The sequence below is a fragment of the Pan paniscus genome, chromosome 4 (genome assembly GCF_029289425.2).
Source record: "Pan paniscus chromosome 4, NHGRI_mPanPan1-v2.0_pri, whole genome shotgun sequence".
NCBI classification, from domain to species: domain Eukaryota; kingdom Metazoa; phylum Chordata; class Mammalia; order Primates; family Hominidae; genus Pan; species Pan paniscus.
This window is the reverse complement of record NC_073253.2, coordinates 71,302,304-71,321,032: the sequence shown is the minus strand read 5'-3', so window position 1 is coordinate 71,321,032 and position 18,729 is coordinate 71,302,304. Positions and strand designations below refer to the sequence as shown.

At 35.9% G+C, this 18,729-nt stretch overlaps 1 protein-coding gene and 1 pseudogene across 5 annotated transcripts in view; one reads left to right on the top strand and one right to left on the bottom strand.

Annotated features, from left to right (window-relative positions):
* RICTOR (RPTOR independent companion of MTOR complex 2) overlaps window positions 1-18,729 on the bottom strand; it is a 136,145-nt gene that overhangs the window by 77,050 nt on the left and 40,366 nt on the right. For all 5 annotated transcript variants that reach the window (XM_034960143.2, XM_034960145.2, XM_034960144.2 and 2 more), the window contains one exon: window positions 6,419-6,516. In XM_034960143.2, coding sequence (XP_034816034.2) covers window positions 6,419-6,516 — 98 coding nt within the window. The remainder of the gene's footprint in view (window positions 1-6,418; window positions 6,517-18,729) is intronic.
* LOC134730434 (androgen-induced gene 1 protein-like) lies at window positions 7,663-8,061 on the top strand (annotated as a pseudogene).

Genomic DNA, 18,729 nt, shown 5'->3' with positions numbered 1-18,729 from the left:
CTTTTAAGATATAAACGAGCTGAAATATTTTCATCTTTAAAAAGCAGGTCTTTAGATTATGAGCATGTTGTCAGTTATAAAAATAGAATACTAAGATTATATTCATCAGCAGTCTGTTATACACATTACTTTATCCAGTGAGATGATGTCAGAAGGCAAGCATGGGTGTGTGACATTCACATGGTTAAAGGATCACATCACTAGCTCCGTTTCTTTATACCTTAAAAGGAAGTTTAGTTTTGAAGCTGAAGTTCACCCTATACAACATTTTAATGTCACTGTTCTAGTAAGATAACTTAATCCTAACAGGCTTATACTTAATAACAAAACAAATGTCAGTAAAAACAAAAAGTCATATTTAAAATGCATCATCTTCCCAATCTAATATAATACCATTAATTAAACACATATTATGTGACATGCTTTTGAGAAGAGAGGGATATGAGGGTGGAAAAATAAATACTAAGTATTTTTTTGTGTTTGAGAAACTCAGTTTAGTAACAGAGCAACCCACAATAAATAATAAAATAGATAAAATTTAGTAGGCATATCTATCAAATAATGGAAACACAGAAGAGGGTAGCAAACAAACTCCACTAGTCCTGGCATCATAATTATTTTTCTTTTTTTCTTATTCTATAGAGCTATTCTCAGAAATTTCTGAGAATTCCTAAATTTTACTCAATAAGCAAATGAATGAATTTACAGGTTTTATAGGAATACTAGTTACCTAAATATTTATAAACCCAGGTCTCTAACAAATGGAATTCAAGACACAGTACAATCAAATTCAGTGTTCTGTGCTGCATATTTGAATAAATTTTATAATAAAATCTACACACACATTTATTTACAGAAATGGTCCTTAATGGGGGACAATTTTGTCTCCCAGGGAACATTTGGCAATATCTGGAGACATTTCTGCTTGTCACAACTGGTTCGGGGCGGGGGTGCTACTGGCATCTAGTGGGTAGAGGCCAGGGGCAGTGCTGAACACCCTAAAATACACACAGCAGCTTCTCAAAACAAATAATCATCTGGCTCAATTTGTTAGTAATGCCAGCATTGAAGAACCCTGATTTACAGTAACAGTTTACCAATTGACAACTCAAACTATTAAGCAGACTCACCATCTTACAGTCAGCTAAAAAACTAGAGAAGTGACAAAAAGAACAAAAAAAACACAAAACACAAAAACCAAACATGAGGTTGAATCAAGGCACTACCTATTACAGTGCACATATTATGTGTCAGGCACTAGACTGAGACCTTGCCTCTACAGAAAGCAAGATTACCTCTGAGTAAAGAAATCTGCCTAAGATTGCCCTGACAGTTAATCACAGTTGGGCTGCAAGTCTCCATCTGTTTGATCTAAAGCTCATGCTTTTCCCAGCACATCACTAAGCAGCCAAAATAGATTTTATGAAGTCCAAAGTTCATGGACTTTATTCATGGGACAGCCCCTAAGATCCTGACTCAGGGCGTACTCACTCTTAGAACAGACAAATTTTAGTAAGTTTGGCTATCAGGATTTTAAAATCATGGCAACATAGCAAAGAAAGGGGCTGCTACAAAGCTTGCACCAAGGCCAGAGGGATATATGAAAATCATTTTAAAAAGGATATGGTAAAACAAAAAACAAACAAGACAAAAAGTACAAAAAGTTTAGAGCCTTCATTACAGAGATACACTGCATACTCTACAGTGGTACAACGGAGAAAAGGAAGGAGAGGGGGAAGAGAGAAGGGGGGAGAGGGAACTGAGAAAAGAGGGAGGAAGAGAAAGGTGACAAGGAAGGGTGAAGAAAAGAGTGAGAGAAGATGAAGGGGGGAAAGGAAGAAGTAGAGAAGGGATGAGAAGGAGAAAGGGCAGAAGAGAGTGGGGGAGCACAAATCAAGAAAGAGAGAGGAGGTGGAGCGAATAACTTAGTGAAATACTGTGGGGGAAATTTAGACCAACAGAAAACAAGGAAACTGAAGAGAGAAGAAGAAAGAAAAAAAGGGAAACTAATCCTAATGCAAGAAAACCTGGGACCTAGACAGAAATAAATGAAGAATGAGAACGGAGAATAAGAGGTGTTCAACAGATTCCTAGAAATGAAGGCTTTTAAGCCACTCCTGTTCCAAAAAGCTGTGTATCTTCACTGTCCAATGTGGTTAGTAGATACTAGTTGCAAGTGACTATGAGCACTGGAAATGTGGCTAGTCTTAATTGAAATTTGTTGTTAAGTATAAACCATAAACTTGCTTTCAAAACTTTAGTATGAAAAAATAGTAAAATAACATTTAATAATGTTTTATACTAATTACATCAAATGATGTTTTAGATATACTGGCTTAATAAAAATATTAAAGTTAATGTCATGTTTCTTTTTACTTTTTTAGTATGGCTACTAGGAAATTTAAAATTACACATGTGGCTCACATTATATTTCTATTATGCAACACTATTCTAGATTTTTAAGATTGCTATAAGACCCATGCTGGTAACAAAGTAAAATAACAGGAATTACTGCCATTCTTACCTCCATCCCCAACTTTCAGAATCCTGTTGCCAAGAGATGTGGAACTATATTATCTAGCTGTGCAAACTTGGTTATAACAGTAATTATAATTGCAAACAGGACACAGACCTCTATTATAATTGTTTTTAACAGTTAAAACTAAGCAAGTGAGGCTTATTTGAATTGAGTGAAGATTGGTGAAATAAAACTATAAAATTTAATAAAAGACAATGAAACTAGAAGATGCATTTTGCAACCTTGGAACAATGTTGGGGTCTTAAAGATTTGACACTATCTCACCACCATGTTGAAGAAAGATGTTTGAAGATTTTCATTACATTCACTCACACTACAAAATACATGCCCATACTTTTGAAAGCCCATTCTCCAGTACCTAGTCAATGTTTTTAAAAGCTGTTTTTTTTAAAAAAAAAACTTTCTCATCCCTCATATAAAATCATTTTATCATCTCTTATATATTAAAAAACAGCCCAAGTATTTTAAAACTTCACTAAGGAAAAATAAATGCCTATGTACTTGCTTCTCTAGCTATAGAAAAAAATTCAACCTATATTTATTGCACAATACTACATAAAAAATTGTATTACATAGTGACTATATTCTCATCCCCTTCTATTTCTATGAAATAAAAATCAAATCCAAGTCACAGTTCAATTACTTGACAAAGAATATTTGGAAGGATTAAAACAGTATTGCTCAAACTTGAATCTACACATACATTTACTTGAGACTCTTTATTGAACTGTAGATCCTGATTTAGTAGGTCTGGGGTGGGGCTAAAATAGTGCATTTTCAAACAAGCTTCAAGGCGATACCAATACTGATGAACTGTGGATCATATTTTGAGCAGCAAAGGATTAAACATAAAATAATTCTTTCATTAAAAACAATTTATATTTAATATACTAAAACACGGGGGGAACGTTAGCCCAAAGACCCATTCTGTTTTCTATTTTAGGGTATCTCCTAAAATAGCAGGCATTTTAGTGTTTGCATGAATTGGCTGTCCAGCATTACAAGGCTGAGAAACATACCAATCCACTCATCAAACTCAAGAATTCTGGGCTGCTATTAGAGATCAAGTCAATATTTATTTGGGACCAGGGCCCCCACAATTTGGGCTCTAATTTAGATCCAAATAATGGGGATACAACATCAGGAAAATAGAAAGTTATAATATAGTTCTTTGGGCTTATGGCTATATTTATGAAATATGGCACACATATGTAGTTACATACGAATACTTAGAAGCATACTTCATTTTATTGAGCTTCACAGATACTCTGTTTTTTACACATTGAAGGTTTGTGGCAAACCTGCTTCAAGCAAGTTCATTGGTGCCATTTTTCCAAAAGCATGCGCTCACTTTGCATGTCTGTCACATTTTGGCAATTCTTACAATACTAAAAATGTTTTCATTATTATTATGTTAGGGTGATCTGTGATCAGTGATCCTCAATGTAACTATTATCATTGTTATGGGGCACCATGAACTGGACCCATAAAGGACGATGAACTTAATAAATGTGTGTTCCAATTCCTCCACGAACTAGCTGTTCCTGTCTCTCCCTCTCTCCTTGGGCCTATTTCCTGAGACACAATACTTAGTAAAATTGGGCAAATTAATAACACTACAATGGCCTCTAAGTGTTCAAGTGAAAGGGAGAATCAACCATCTCTCACTTTAAAAACAAATTAGAGATTGAGCTTAGTGAAGAAAGTCCAGAGAGGCCTCTTGAGACAAACAGGTAGCCAAGTTGTGAATGCAAAGGAAAAGTTCTTGAAGAAAATTAACAGTACTACTCCAATGAACACACAAATAATATGAAGGCAAAACAGCCTTACTGCTGATAGAAAGTTTTAGTGGTCCAGATAGAAGATTAAACTGGCTACCAACATTCCTTTAAACTAAAGCCTAACCCAGAGCAAGCAAGGCCCCAACTCTCTTAAATGTTATGAAGGCTGAGAGGTGAGGAAGCTGCAGAAGAAAAGTGTGAATGGTTCACGAGGTTAAAGGAAAGAACCCATCTCCATAACATAAAATGGCAAGGTAAAGCAGTAGGTGCCGATACAGAAGCTGCAACAAGTTATCCAGCAGATACTGCTAAGATCACTGACCAAGGTAGCTACACTAAACAACAGATTTTCAATGCAGATGAAACAGTCTTCAACTGGAATAGCCATCGAGAACTTTCATAACTAGAGAGAAGTCAATGTCTAGCTTCAAAGCTTCAAAAGACAGGCTGACTCATGTCTGGGGTTAATGCAGCTCGTGACTTTAGACTGAACCCAATGATCATTTACTATTCTGAAAATCCTAGAGATCTTAAGAATTATGCTAAAGCTGCTTTGTCTGTGCTTTACAAATGGAACAAGACCTGGATGACAGCACATCTGTTTACAGCATGGTTTACTACATATTTTAAACATACTGTTGAGAAAACAGTATTTGCTATTGCTCAGAAAAAAAAAAAAGACTTCTTTCAAATTGTTACGGCTCATTGACAATGCACCTAGTCACCCAAGAGTTGACAGTTACAAGGAGATTAATGTTGTTTTCATGTTTGCTAACACAACATCCATTCTGCAGCCCATGAATCAGGGAATTGGGGAATAATTTTGATTTTCAAGTCTTATTTTAATGAAATACATTTTACAACACTACAGCCACCATAGACAGTGATTCCTCTGATGGATCTGGGCAAAGCAAACTGAAAACCTTCTGGAAAGGATTTATCGTTCCAGATGCCATTAAGAACATTCCTGATTCATGGGAGGAAATCAAAATCTCAACACTACCAGGAATTTGGAAGAAGTTTATTCCAATACTCATGGATGACTTTGAGGCGTTCAAGGTGTCAGTGGAGGGAGTCATTGCAGATGTGGAAGAAATAGCAAGAGAACTAGAATTAGAGGGGGAGTCTGAAGATGCAATTGAATTGTTGCAATCTCATGAAAATGGCTTTAATGGAAGGAGTTCCCTCTTATGGATGAGCAAAAACGGGGTTTCATGAAATCTATTCCTGGTGAAGATGCTATGAACACTGTTGAAATGACAACAAATAATTCAGAATATTACAGAAACTTAGTTGATACAGCAGTGGCAGGGTTTGAGAGAACTAACTCCAATTTTGAAAGAAAAAATGCTATCAAACAGCACTGCATGCTACGGAGAAATCTTTCATGACAGGAAGAGTCAATGCGGCAAACTTCATTGCTGTCTTATTTAAAGAAATCGCTACAGTCACCTCAACCTTCAGCAACCACTACTCTGATAAGGCAGCAGCCACTGACATTGAGGCAAGTTCCTCTACCAACAAAAAAACCCCCACAATTTGCTGAAGGCTCAGATGACTGTATTTTTTAATCAATATTTTTAAATTAAGGTACACACATTTTTTTAAAACATAATGCTATTGCACACTTAATGGACTACACTATAGTATAAACATAACTTTTTATATTCACTGGGAAACCAAAAAACTTGTGACTTGCTTTATTACAACATTGACTTTATTGCAACACTTTATTGCACTGGTTTAGAATCAAACCCACAATATCTCCAATGTATGCCTGTTCCATATATTATCAAGTAAAATGAGTAGAAGGCAAAAGAAATACATCCTTATGTGAATAAAAGGTTGAATTGTAAATTTCTCAGTGATTTTATTCTTTTCTGAACCTACCAAATTTTCTACAACAAAGATATAATTCTTCTATTACACAAATACATTTTTAAGATACACTGGACAAAATCCATGAGAAGCAGGAAAAAAAAGCATTAATGCTGAGTGAATACACAAGAATTTGTATTTAATGATGGTCAAGAAACATTTAGTAAGTGTGGTAAGGAACAAAGAATTTTAGACAATAATAAAAATTCAAGTTACTTACCTTAGTAAAGTTATTCAGATGGCCTAGCTTTCTCATATTTGATACTCCTTGCAATCTGGCCACATTTTGGAGAATCTCTCTTAAGTTATCAGAAGGTTCTAGAAGGAAAGACAAGACAATTTAACATAATTTTATGAGTATTTTCCTGTTCAAACACATAAAACATGCAGTATTAAAACTTCACAACTTTGGCTCTTGGTTTAAAGTCTTACCCTCCACCCCAAATCTATTAATTTAAATGACTTCAAAGTCTGTGACGAATCCAATTAACTTCACATCTCTACTCCCCTGTACCCATGGTCCAGCTCTGTATCATTGCCTGGAATTACTCAACCACAAAATCTTAAATCTTGCTATTATTTGAATGTGTTCCCCCCAAAGTTGTGTTGGAAACTTAACCACTAATGCGAAAGTGCTGAGAAGTGGGACCTTTAAGAGGTGATTAGGTTATGAAGACTCTGCCCCCATGAATGGATTGTTAAGGAGGAAATGGGTTAGCATGAGAGTGAGTTTGTTATAAAAGCTTTTGGCTCTCTCTTGCATGCAACACCCCCACCTTGCTTGTGCTCATGCTCTCACAAGCATCTCTCCCCTCACCCCACCTCCAGTGCTCTCTTGACCTTCCAGCATGGGATGACATGGCAAGAAGGCACTTACTAGATAAAGGCCCCTCGACCTCAGACTTCCCTGCCTCCAGAACTGTGAGAAATAAATCTCTGTATTTTATAAATCTCCCAGTCTCAGATACTCTGTTACAGCAGCATGAAACAGACTAAGAAAAATCTCAGCATCACAACTTTCACTTGATAGCTGTTTGATAGCATGGCTACAATGTAGTAAAAGGGACCAAATATACTGTCCATGTTTGAGTAAACCAAAAAATTAGATAAAATATATAGATGGTCTGTGACTTACAACGGTTAGACCTAATTTTTCAACTTTACATGGTGCCAAAGCAATACACGTTTAGTAGCAATTATACTTCAAGAACCCATAAAACCACTGTTTTTCAGTATAGTACTCAATATATTACATGAAATATAATACATCTTATTATAATATAGGCTCTGTGTTAGATAGTCTTGCCCAACTATAGGCTAATGTAAGTGTTCTGAGTATGTTTAAGGTAGGCTAGGCTAAACTAAGATGTTTGGTAGATTAGGTACATTAAATGCATTTTTGACTTAAGACATTTTCAACTTAACAATGCATGTATTGGGACGTAACCCCATCAGTGAGCTGTGGAATTTTAAGCTGCTTAACATACGTGTAACTGGAAACCCCAAAGAAAAGAAAGAATTGAGGGAACAGAGCAATTACTTGAAGAAATGATGGATAAAGGCCACCCAGCCTGCCCAGGCCTATTGCAAACATGGCTCTTGTTACCTGCCAGGTGCTGCCAGTGGTGTTTCTGCTGTCTTACTGCTCTATCCTGTGCAACTAGAAGGTCATCAAAATGATCTTGCATCAGACCCATGAGGGGAGTTGGAAATTGCTGCTGTTCATTGTTCTGTGTTGCAGCTAAAGGCCTGGCTGCCCTAGAGCAGCACCTTCTGAACCATTCACTATTACCTGGTAGCTGGGGGACAGATGGAGGTGGGGTGCAGCCAGGTGGTGGACTATTTGGAGGGAGACACAAAACTGCTTCCAAGAAATGACACAGGAAAATCTTAACTAACAATAGCATCAGACAAACTTAACTATGAATGGCCTGAAACCCATTCACCCTCAAGATGCTTTCCTGAGCACCCACTGTGGGATAAACTTGCTGCAACTGAAGGAAACAGTGTATTGTCTAGCAATTTGGAGCTTCATCTGGAAGGACCCAAATCCTCCACATAAGAGAGAGAAAGTACCTAATAAAGTCTTATTTGCAAAAAAAGAAAAAAGTGATGGATGAAAACTTTCCAAATTTGATGAAAACAATAAACCAATAAAATGCTCAACAAGCGCCAATCACAAGAAACATGAAGAAAACCAGACCTAGGCAGATTATAATCAAATTGCTCAAAACCACTGATAGAGATAATCTTAAAAGTAGCCAGATTAAAAAAAAGAAGTTACATAGAGAAAAACAAAAACAAACAAACAAACAAAAAAGGATAATGGCGGATATCTTATCCAAAACAGGACAAAACAGAAGACAGTAAAGCAACATCTTTAAAATAATGAAAGAAAAAATGCTTTAAAAAATACTTGCTTTACAAAAACAAGCCAAGAAAACTAGACCTAGGCAGATTATAATCAAATTGCTCAAAACCACTGACAGAGAAAATCTTACAAGTAACCAGATTAAAAAAAAAAGAAGTTACATAAAGCAAAGCAAAAAAAAAAGATAACAACGGATTTCTTGTCCAAAACAGAAGACAATGAAGCAACATCTTTAAAGTAATGAAACAAATGCTTTAAAAATATGCTTCACAAAAACACGCCATGGGCCAGATATGGCCTTATAGGCAGTAGTTTGCCACCTCTGGAATAGAGTGTCAATTTCTTCAGATGGCTATAAACTATTAAAATCTTCACCATCCTATTTGTTTTAAATAAAAACAAAAGCACAATTTTTAAAATACATTAACAAGTTTTTGATATTTTAGTTTAAGAGCCATTATGACTTCCTTTGAGACTTTTATCTGTTAACACCAACGCAAGGAACTGTTGTGAATTAGTGTTTTCCTCGTCAAATGAAACTGTTTGCATTGTCCTGCTTTAAATTTAGCTTGCGTCTGCCTACCTTACTCCATTCTGTTATACTGGGTGTTGTCTATGACAACAAATGTGGTGTCAAAGCACTAAGTACACTACTTAGCTATTTCCAATTGCTTTGAAGTTGCTACACGCTGAGATCAATCATTGGATTTTCATGACAGATGAAATATTTTTAATGTAAATAAAATTCAATCTTAAGTGATTTAGTGTGGCAGTCCCCAACCTTTTGGACACCAGGGACAGGTTCTGTGGAAAACAATTTTTCCATGGACCCGGGGTGGGGATGGTTTTGGGATGAAACTGTTTCACCTCAAATCATCAGGCATTAGATTCTCATAAGGAGGGCGCAACCTAGATCCCTCGCATGTGCAGTTCACAATAGGGTTTGTGCTCCTATTAATAATCTAATGCTGCTGCTGATCTAACAGGAGGTGGAGCTCCAGCAGTAATGCTCACTCCCCTGCTGCTCACTGCCTGCTGTGCAGCCCGGTTCCTAGCAAACCACAGACCTGTACCAGTCCAGGCTAGAGACTTCTGGTTTAGCGTATGTCTTTATACTTAGAGATTTTGGGGAGTTATTTTGAAAGTTGAATGATCCATCACTGAGTGAGACTGGATCTATTAAAAAGAATTACAAGGGGCCATGAATAGGTCACTGTATTTAGTAATATCTTTTCACTGCTATAAATTGTATCTGTTTGAAAAGACTATAGGAGAATAATTATAAGCAAGTCAATGGCATTAAGATGATTTAACTATATTTGAGAAGTTCATAAAAATTTTATAACAACCCTCTAGATAATTTAGGACCTATGGTAGTTTGCAAAGTCAGGGTTGAGGTTCATAGAAGCTAGTGTGAAACTCATCTAATGGAAATGTATAATCTAAACATTTTACTTCAGTTTATCATTAGCTTGTCAGGCACCAAACAGATTAACTCGTGACAATATAGTTACTGCTATCTAATGATCTAACAGGACTAATAGTTACGATGATTAGTCTGAAAAGATAGATTCCTTACAAAGGTTTGCAAATTTTTAAATACTGCCTATTTTCTGGGTACAAACTGCAGCCATTTTTTTAAAACCACAATCTTGTTACAAAGCAAAATCTCATATCTAAGTGTATTCATTCAACAAGTATTAACTGAATGGCTATTATGATCAGGTACTGTTTTAAGTACTGGAAATATAGCAATAAACAAGACAACTCCCTCTCTAATGTATCTAACATAGAAGTGGAAGAAAACTGATTACAACAACAACAAACTGCATGCACATAATTTAAAAACTGACAGGTGGTGATAACTCAACAATGAGTCAAATGTTTGCCTAATGAAGATGTTATCCTTCTTAACCCAAACCAAAATGAATCAGCCTTTCTCCCTCCTTCTCCTCCTCAAAGCTTTCTCCTTTATATAATTACCAAGAACCTCCACCTCCCAGACAGTATTTGACTTCCAGATCAATTAAAACAGTATTAGGGCCATTTTAGACACTGAACTACCATCTAACATTCATGTGGTACAATGCTGCTGAGGAACTTTTTAACTTGAAATAACAGGTTAAAGTTTCCCTGGTAATAAAATGAGAAATCTCTGCTTTCTTCTTTACCTAGACCAGGGCTAGACCAGGGACTGAAAAACATTTTCTGTAACTATTTTGACTTTGCAGGCCATAAGTCTCCGTTGCAGCTATGCAACTCTAATGTTTTAGATCAGAAAGCAAGTGTAGAAAATGGACTTTTCACATGTATTAAGTCAGTTCAGTATACTATAAAACTAAATAATGGAGACCGAATGGCTTATTAAACAACAGAAGTTTATGTCTCATAGTTCTGCAGGCTGCAAGTCCAAGATCAGGGTGACAGCATGGTCAGGTCCTGGTTCCTCTTTCAGGTCGCAGACTGCCAATTTCTCACTGTCTCCTCACATGGTGGGGAAATGGGGCTAGAGAGCTCCCTGGGGTCCCTTTTTATAAGGGCACTAATTCCACTTGTGAGGGCTTCACCCTTATGACCTAGTTACCTCCCAGAGGCCCAGCTCCTAATACCAATACGTTATGGGTTAGGATTTTGACATATTAATTTTTGAATGACACAAACATTCAGTTCATTGCACTGTTCCAATAAAACAAACTTGGCTCTTGAGCTGCAGTCTGTCAACCCTTAGAGTGTCACCACTTAAAGTAGTGAGCAAGCTGAGATTGACATGATTTTTATATGGGGGATAGGGTGACTAGATATGGAAATAGCAAAAAGAAATTTAAAGAGAGGTTTACCTGTCTCTATTTCTTCCTACTCTGTGTTTCCAATTTTCCTTCTCTAAAACTGTCTACGGATAACAGCACTACGTGAAAAGTATCAGGTCAGAAATAAGATGATATTCTCTGAAGCCTTAAAGTTTAGAAAACCATCACTGTATGAGAGAAAAAAGGAAAAAATAACCAGACACAGTTGCTCACACCTGTAGTCCCATCTACTCAGGAGGCTGAGGTGGGAGGACTGCTAGAGCCCAGGAGGTTAAGGCTGCAGTGGGCAGTGATCATGTCACTTGTACTCCAGCTTGGGCAACAGACAATGCAAGACCCTGTCTCAAAAACAAAACAAAACAAAACAAAAGGAAAAAATAAATGTGGGTAGCCTGCTATGATAGGCAACTACTCAAATGGAAGGAAGCAAAATACAAAAGAACTACTAGAATTACAGTGTCTCTTTTCCTCATATTGTGTAGACTGTAAATACTACATGTATTCCTGATCAATCTCTCTGGAGGTAATGCAGTAACTGCAGCAATTCCAAATATCCAGTGATTTAATATATTCAATTGTAGAGCTGAATACAATTGATTTCAACCATCTTTAATTTGATCTGTCTTCTCCTGTCCTTCCATCGAGGAGTTGCCTATTCTACTTGTGACACTGTAGATACTCTGTGGTATTGTTTTTAATAGATGAGTTAAAAATTTAATGGATGACCAGGTGCGGTGGCTCACACCTGTAATCCTAGCACTTTGGGAGGCCAAGGTGGGTGGATCACCTGAGGTCAGGAGTTTGAGACCAGCCTGACCAATATGGAGAAACCCCATCTCTCCTAACAATACAAAATAAGCTGGGCGTGGTCACGCATGCCTGTTAATCCCAGCTACTCAGGAGGCTGAGGCAGGAGAATTGCTTGAACCCGGGAAACGGAGGTTGTGGTGAGCCGAGATCGCACCATTGCACTCCAGCCTGGGCAACAAGAGCAAAACCCCATCTCAAAAAAATAAAAAATAATGTATTACTCTCACATACTAATTACTATTATTAAGAAAAACAAAATGCAGATTTAGAGAGAAACCAAAATGTCAAGAGATTTATTTTCTTGACTTTACACTGCCTTATATGTTTTTGGAAGTGAGGACTGTATAAAACTTTAAGTATAGCTGAAAAGGGATAGGGTTAACACTTAATTACCCCCAAGGAGATAATACATAGCAATTCAAGGATTCTTGCAATTAGGAAAGTATATACATCAAAAATATTTTCAGAGAAGTTAATTTTAGGTGGTAAAAATTACTGATGATTTATTTTTATGTCTTGGACTAAATTTTACTTCTCTAAATGAGTATAAAAAACATGCACAAAATGAGAGGAACTGAAAAAAAATGAAGACTTCCTGGCTGTGACTAGATTAAAATAATTAATCTCTCTACGTTGCTTTTATAAGTAAAAATGGAAAACGTAGTTTAAAATAAATATAATAAATCTAAGTGTAATGTGTTTTATATGTGCTTCATTATCATGTATTGCATGGCACGTATATAGTATTCACCGGAGTATTATATATTAATGTCACCATAAGTTACACATATTTATGTTAAAGTTTATTTTTTAGAGTACTTCTGATGTTACATTATTTTGTAGACATTTTGAAAAATAAAAAAGCCAAAGAAAATTTTAAAAAATTACTAACACTTCCATCCTGCAGAAGCATTTTTACATATCACTGTTAAATATTTTTCTAAGTATACAGAACAATAGAAAGCAGTCTTAATTAGTATAAAGTTAATTATCTGACGTAAGTATCTAATTCTCTGCTCATCAAAAGACTATTAAGAAAATGAAAAGACAATCCACAAAATGGGTAAAAAACATTCACAGTACAAACATCAGACAAGATTTTAATAACCAATATATGACTATCATCTACAAATCAACAATAAAATAACCCATGTAAAAACAGGTAAAAGATTTAAATAGATGTGAAAGCAAAAGAGGATAAGAGGCCAAAAAGTATGAGAAAAGGTGCCTAACATCATTAACAGGAAAATGAAAATTAAAACCACAGAAGTACCATTACACACTTATAAGAATAGCTAAAATCAAGAAGAATGACAACATCAAATGTTGGAGAGGCTATGGAGCAACTGGAATTCTTACACACTGTTGGAGGAGCATGAAATATTACAACCACTTTAAAGAACTGTTGGCAACATACATCTGTCAATATTATGATTCTGTAATTTCACTCTCAGTTAGAAATACATGCCCACAAATATACTTGTACAAGAATATTTATAGCAGCCTTATTCATAACAGCCCCAAATTGGAAACAACCCAAATGTCCATCAACAGATGGATAAACAAATTGTAGTATATCTACATATTGGAATATTAATCAAAAATCAAAAGAACAGAGCTGTGTGCAGTGGCTCGTGCCTGTAATCCCAGCAGCTAGGGAGGCTGAGGCAGGAGGATCCCTTGAGCCCAGGTGTTTGAGGCTGCAGTGAGCTACGAATGTGCCACTGCACTCCAGCTCGGGTGCCAGAGCAAGACCCAGTCTCTTAAAACCAAAACAATATTAATAAGAAAAAAACAAACTACTTATACATACAACATAGATGAATTTCAAAAATGTTAAGAAAAAGAAGCCAGACACAAGAGTATATATTGTATCATTCTATTTGTATGCAATGCAAATATAAGCAGAAGTAATCTATGATGATAGAAATCAGATAGTGATTGCTGGAAGATAAAGTAACCAATTGGAAACAGGCAAGGGGGTTTAGGGAAGGGGATAAAAATATGTTGTATCTTGTTTGGAAGTAGTGGATAATTATTGAATGACACTTAAATGCATACTTAAAATATGTACATTTTATTTTGTGTTAATTACAGCTCAACAAAGATTAGCATATCATAAAACACTTTACATATTTAAACACACACATATACAAAGATACATAATACATACACCACCAAGAGAAAACTAACATATAAACCATTATTCACTAATTATTCATTTATTTATTTCTTGGCTCAATTCTCTGTATGTGCACATGTACACACACATATGTATATATGTGTGTAAACATTAATATAAAATTGGCTTCAATATATGCTGCTTTATAACTTGCTGCAATAAACTATATTGTTATCTTTACCTGTCAATAAATAACACAACACAAAACTGATTTTTAAACAAATCTGAATCCAAGTACCTATAGTAAATTAATGACCAAAAACTGATGGCATGCACATGCTACTTCGGAGTAATGGAAAGGAAAAAAAAACCTTTGGAATAAAAAAGAACTGAATTCAAGTCTAGCTCATTCACCCCTAAACCATGTAGCCTTGGCTAAATCACTTAACTTCATGAGCATCCATTTTCTCTATGTAAAGTGGAAATATTTACCTACTTTAAAAATGCTTTTGCAAAATGTGAGCTATAACTTCCTTATTAGCACAGTGCCTAGCCCATAACAGCTACTCAATAAATAATGACTATAATTAAAAGTTACTTGTTTAGCATAACCAATTTTCACAGAGTAATCATGTGAAATTTATACAGCTGGCCCAGGCAAGTGTTTAACACATTAGTCTATTTAAATTAACTTTTATTATATGAGGGTTTTAGTAGTACATTACTTTCATGATCCAAGATTAATTCGTTTTTAAAGTAGAAACAATAATGACCTTCCAGAGCTATATTAATGATCACATTAGATATTCCATATAGAAATATTCAAACCATAAAGTGCTATACAAATACTAGAAATTACGACCCTCTTCCTCTTAGTGTGAATTACCTGAAATCATTTAATATGCAGGTAGAATTTGTTTTGCTTATATAACATATGACGTACTTTTTGATACATAATTCTATCTAAAACTGTTATTAATGAAACCTCAAACAAATCCTTAAACTTTTTTCAGTCATGCAAGAGTAGTAAATTATAACAAATTAAAGGAGTCAGTACAAATTTAATAAAGCCAAATATGCTGATAACTCAACAGGCCACTATGTTGTCATAAGTATATTCTCAGAATATATTCCCCGACATCTTACGGTCACTTCAAGGATCCCTCAATTCTTATCCACTATCCCATCACTTACCTAGCCTTTAATTTTCTATCACTCTTACCTAAACTCTCAGTAGTTTGGATGAGATGTCATTTACTCTAGAGCATTATCTGTGTAGCTCTGTAATTTCTAATATTTTCACTCTAAAACAGGACAGTAAAAAAACAGGTGAACAATTATATAACATGAACCAAGATTCTATGAAGGGTTTTAAGCTTTATGAGGACAAGGACATCTTGCTTACAATTATCTTCAAATGCCTACCACAGTCTCTGCCACACAGTAGGCTTTCAAGAATTATTTTTCTATATTAAATAATAAATATGTGAGTAAACATTTTTTAAGACCAGGTTGTTGTTGCTAACAGTACTCAGGAGGAGGAGGGTCCAACCAACATTTACTAAGCATGAAGTATATGTCTGGTCATGTACCAATTCCAGTAAGTATTGCTAATTATCCTTCCAATCGCCCTGTGAAGCAAAACACCAAGAGGACAGAGAAGAAGGAAAAAGAAACAACTATAAAAGGAGTATGTGAAAGGAGGGTGATATGCATATAATGGCTATCAGGCAGCATGAACCTAACAAAGCTTTAGTTCCTGTCATTATCTCTTCTTCTAGGCTTCATACAAGGTTTCTCACACTCATGAGCTCCTTCTAATTAAAATCACTTATAAAATGTTTTCTTGAAGGGCTGGAGGCTGACTAGAATCTTGAAGCAAATGTCTAAATATATTTCCATTTATCATCTATAACTGTTCAGAAACAATGATTATTACAGTTAATGACTGACCAGGTTTGTTGATAACCACCTTAAAGAGGCACTGAAAAGAAAAGGCAGTTAAGCAAACTCTGAGTAATTACTGGTCCTTTAAATTCTTTTCCACCTTAAGGGAAAATTTCTCCTTAAAAGTTATCTTTGACATTTTCCTCTCCCTGATCTCTCACCTTCAACTGGCCAGCAAAGTGCTATTTACTCCTCTTTAAAGTTTCTGACATCTTTTCCTTTTTTTAAATTCTATCAACCACAGCCACATTTCAATTGCGCTCTTCTAACTCATACCTAAATTATGGCAAAAGCTGCACAATGAATTAATTCCCTGTGCTTATATTGCCTCTCTTTCTTCTAATCCAATCTCCAAGCCACCGTGAGATTAACTGTACAAATCTAACTTTTATCATTTTATCTACCTTCCTGAAAATTTCAAAGAGAAACTGGGACTGGGAGTAGAGCTGAACAATGTATTCTATGATGTATTTGTGAATACACATAAACAAATACTACAATATATCCAACTAGAAAAGTTGGGATACATACACGACTTCAACAGTAGAACAAAATTAAACAATTACACAAATCTGATATGCAATTATGTCTTTAATATCATCTATGATTATTGTGAGCAGATATGACTAAAAGCATATGAAGATTACTGTAGTTAGCATTACTTTTGCAAAAGCCAGAAGCAAAACTGTCTCCACTAGCGAAGACACTGGGAGTCCATCTTCTCACCTTTATCCACAGGTACAAAAGGTGAGAAAAGCATTGCTTCAAACAATCTAACATTTCCTGAAATTCTAACAATTATTAATTTCAAAAAGTTATATAATTTAGTAGAGAAAGGCTGTATCCCAAGGAGAGCATCTTCTGAGGGCCTCTAGTTTATGATAAAATAACTATGCAGAGGAAGTCAAAATTTGCCAAGAGAACCTATTCCATCTTTGGATAGAAAAATAGAACATTTTTTCTTTACTGATGCCAAAATCTGCCCCTTTGTAATTTTTGTCTATTTGTTCTGGTGTAACCATCTGGAATGCAGAGAACAAGTATTATCTTCCGTTTACATACTTGAAATAACCATGTTTCCTCTCAAGCAACTGAAACACATAATAATCCTTTGATCATTGGTATATTTTAAATATAAATACAATGGCAAAAATAGTAAAGAAAAACATGTCAATCAATTACAGTGGCAAGTCAATCAATTTAACTGGATTATAATGTTCCTAAAATGTTAAGTTTATCATACTAAAAACTGAACATGGACTTCATTTCTGGTTCCACACAACAGGAGCCTGGAAGTCATCACATCATTCTAACAACAAGTAAAAATCTGAACAAACTGAAAAATCAACAACTCTTCTTGAATTTGTAAGAGAACTGAGGACACAGGGCAAGCCACTACCCCCAAGATCATAAAGACAGACACAAGAATACAGGGAGTCACACATTAGAAAAGAGGTTCATGAGCAGAAACTGCTGGGAGAACCAGTGCCTAGGTAGGAAAACTGAAGTGCAATTAACCAACTGAATGTTTCATAGCTGTTTCAGAAAAACCACAAACCATGAAGCACTTCTTGAGAGGCAATGATACGGACAGAGACAGAGCAACATGGACAGTAAGATGGCACTAGGTCCCTTTAACCTGGCATGCCGTTTGTTTCTCAACCCAACTTGGGGAACAACTTTGTCATTTTTTAGAAGTCTAGCTCAGACTAGATTAGTAAAGGTTTTTCCTAACCTACAAGCCCCCTTCTCTATACTCATGATACATTCTTCATACTAACATTACAGCACATATAACACATATATCTGATTTGTCAGGGTTCCAATTTACAGTTAGTGTACCACTGTAATTAATACCATCTATTTTCACTTCCCAAAGTATCCCAGGTTGTATTATAAATAACAACTATAAATAATATGATCGCCTTAAGTGTAAACTTCAACTGCAGTGTCTGTTTTTCTTAGGACTACATCTGCTCCATTATCTCCTTCCCCCAGAGACTAGAATTGTGTTGTTGGCTTCTTGTACCAGTGTCCTACTCTTTTTTTGGGGGGGGAACAGACTCTTGCTCTGTTGCCCAGGCTGGAGCGCTGGAGTGCAATGGTGGGATCTCAGCTCACTGCAACCTCTGCCTCCCGGGTTCAAGCGATTCTCCTGCTTCGGCCTCCTGAGTAGCTGGGATTACAGGTGTGTGCCACCACGCCTGGCTAATTTTTGTATTTTTAGTAGAGACAGGGTTTCACCATGTTGGTCAGGCTAGTCTCAAACTCCCGACCTCCTGATCCACCCGTCTTGGCCTCCCAAAGTGCTGGGATTACAGGCATGAAACACTGCACCTGGCCCACCAGTGTCCTACTTTTATAATAATGATGGCAGAAAGAGCTATGGCAATTTCTGCTGACTTGTAACATATTAAAATTGTCTTCCCTAAAGATGGGAAAAAGAGACACTGGGGACTAGTAGTCAGGGGAGG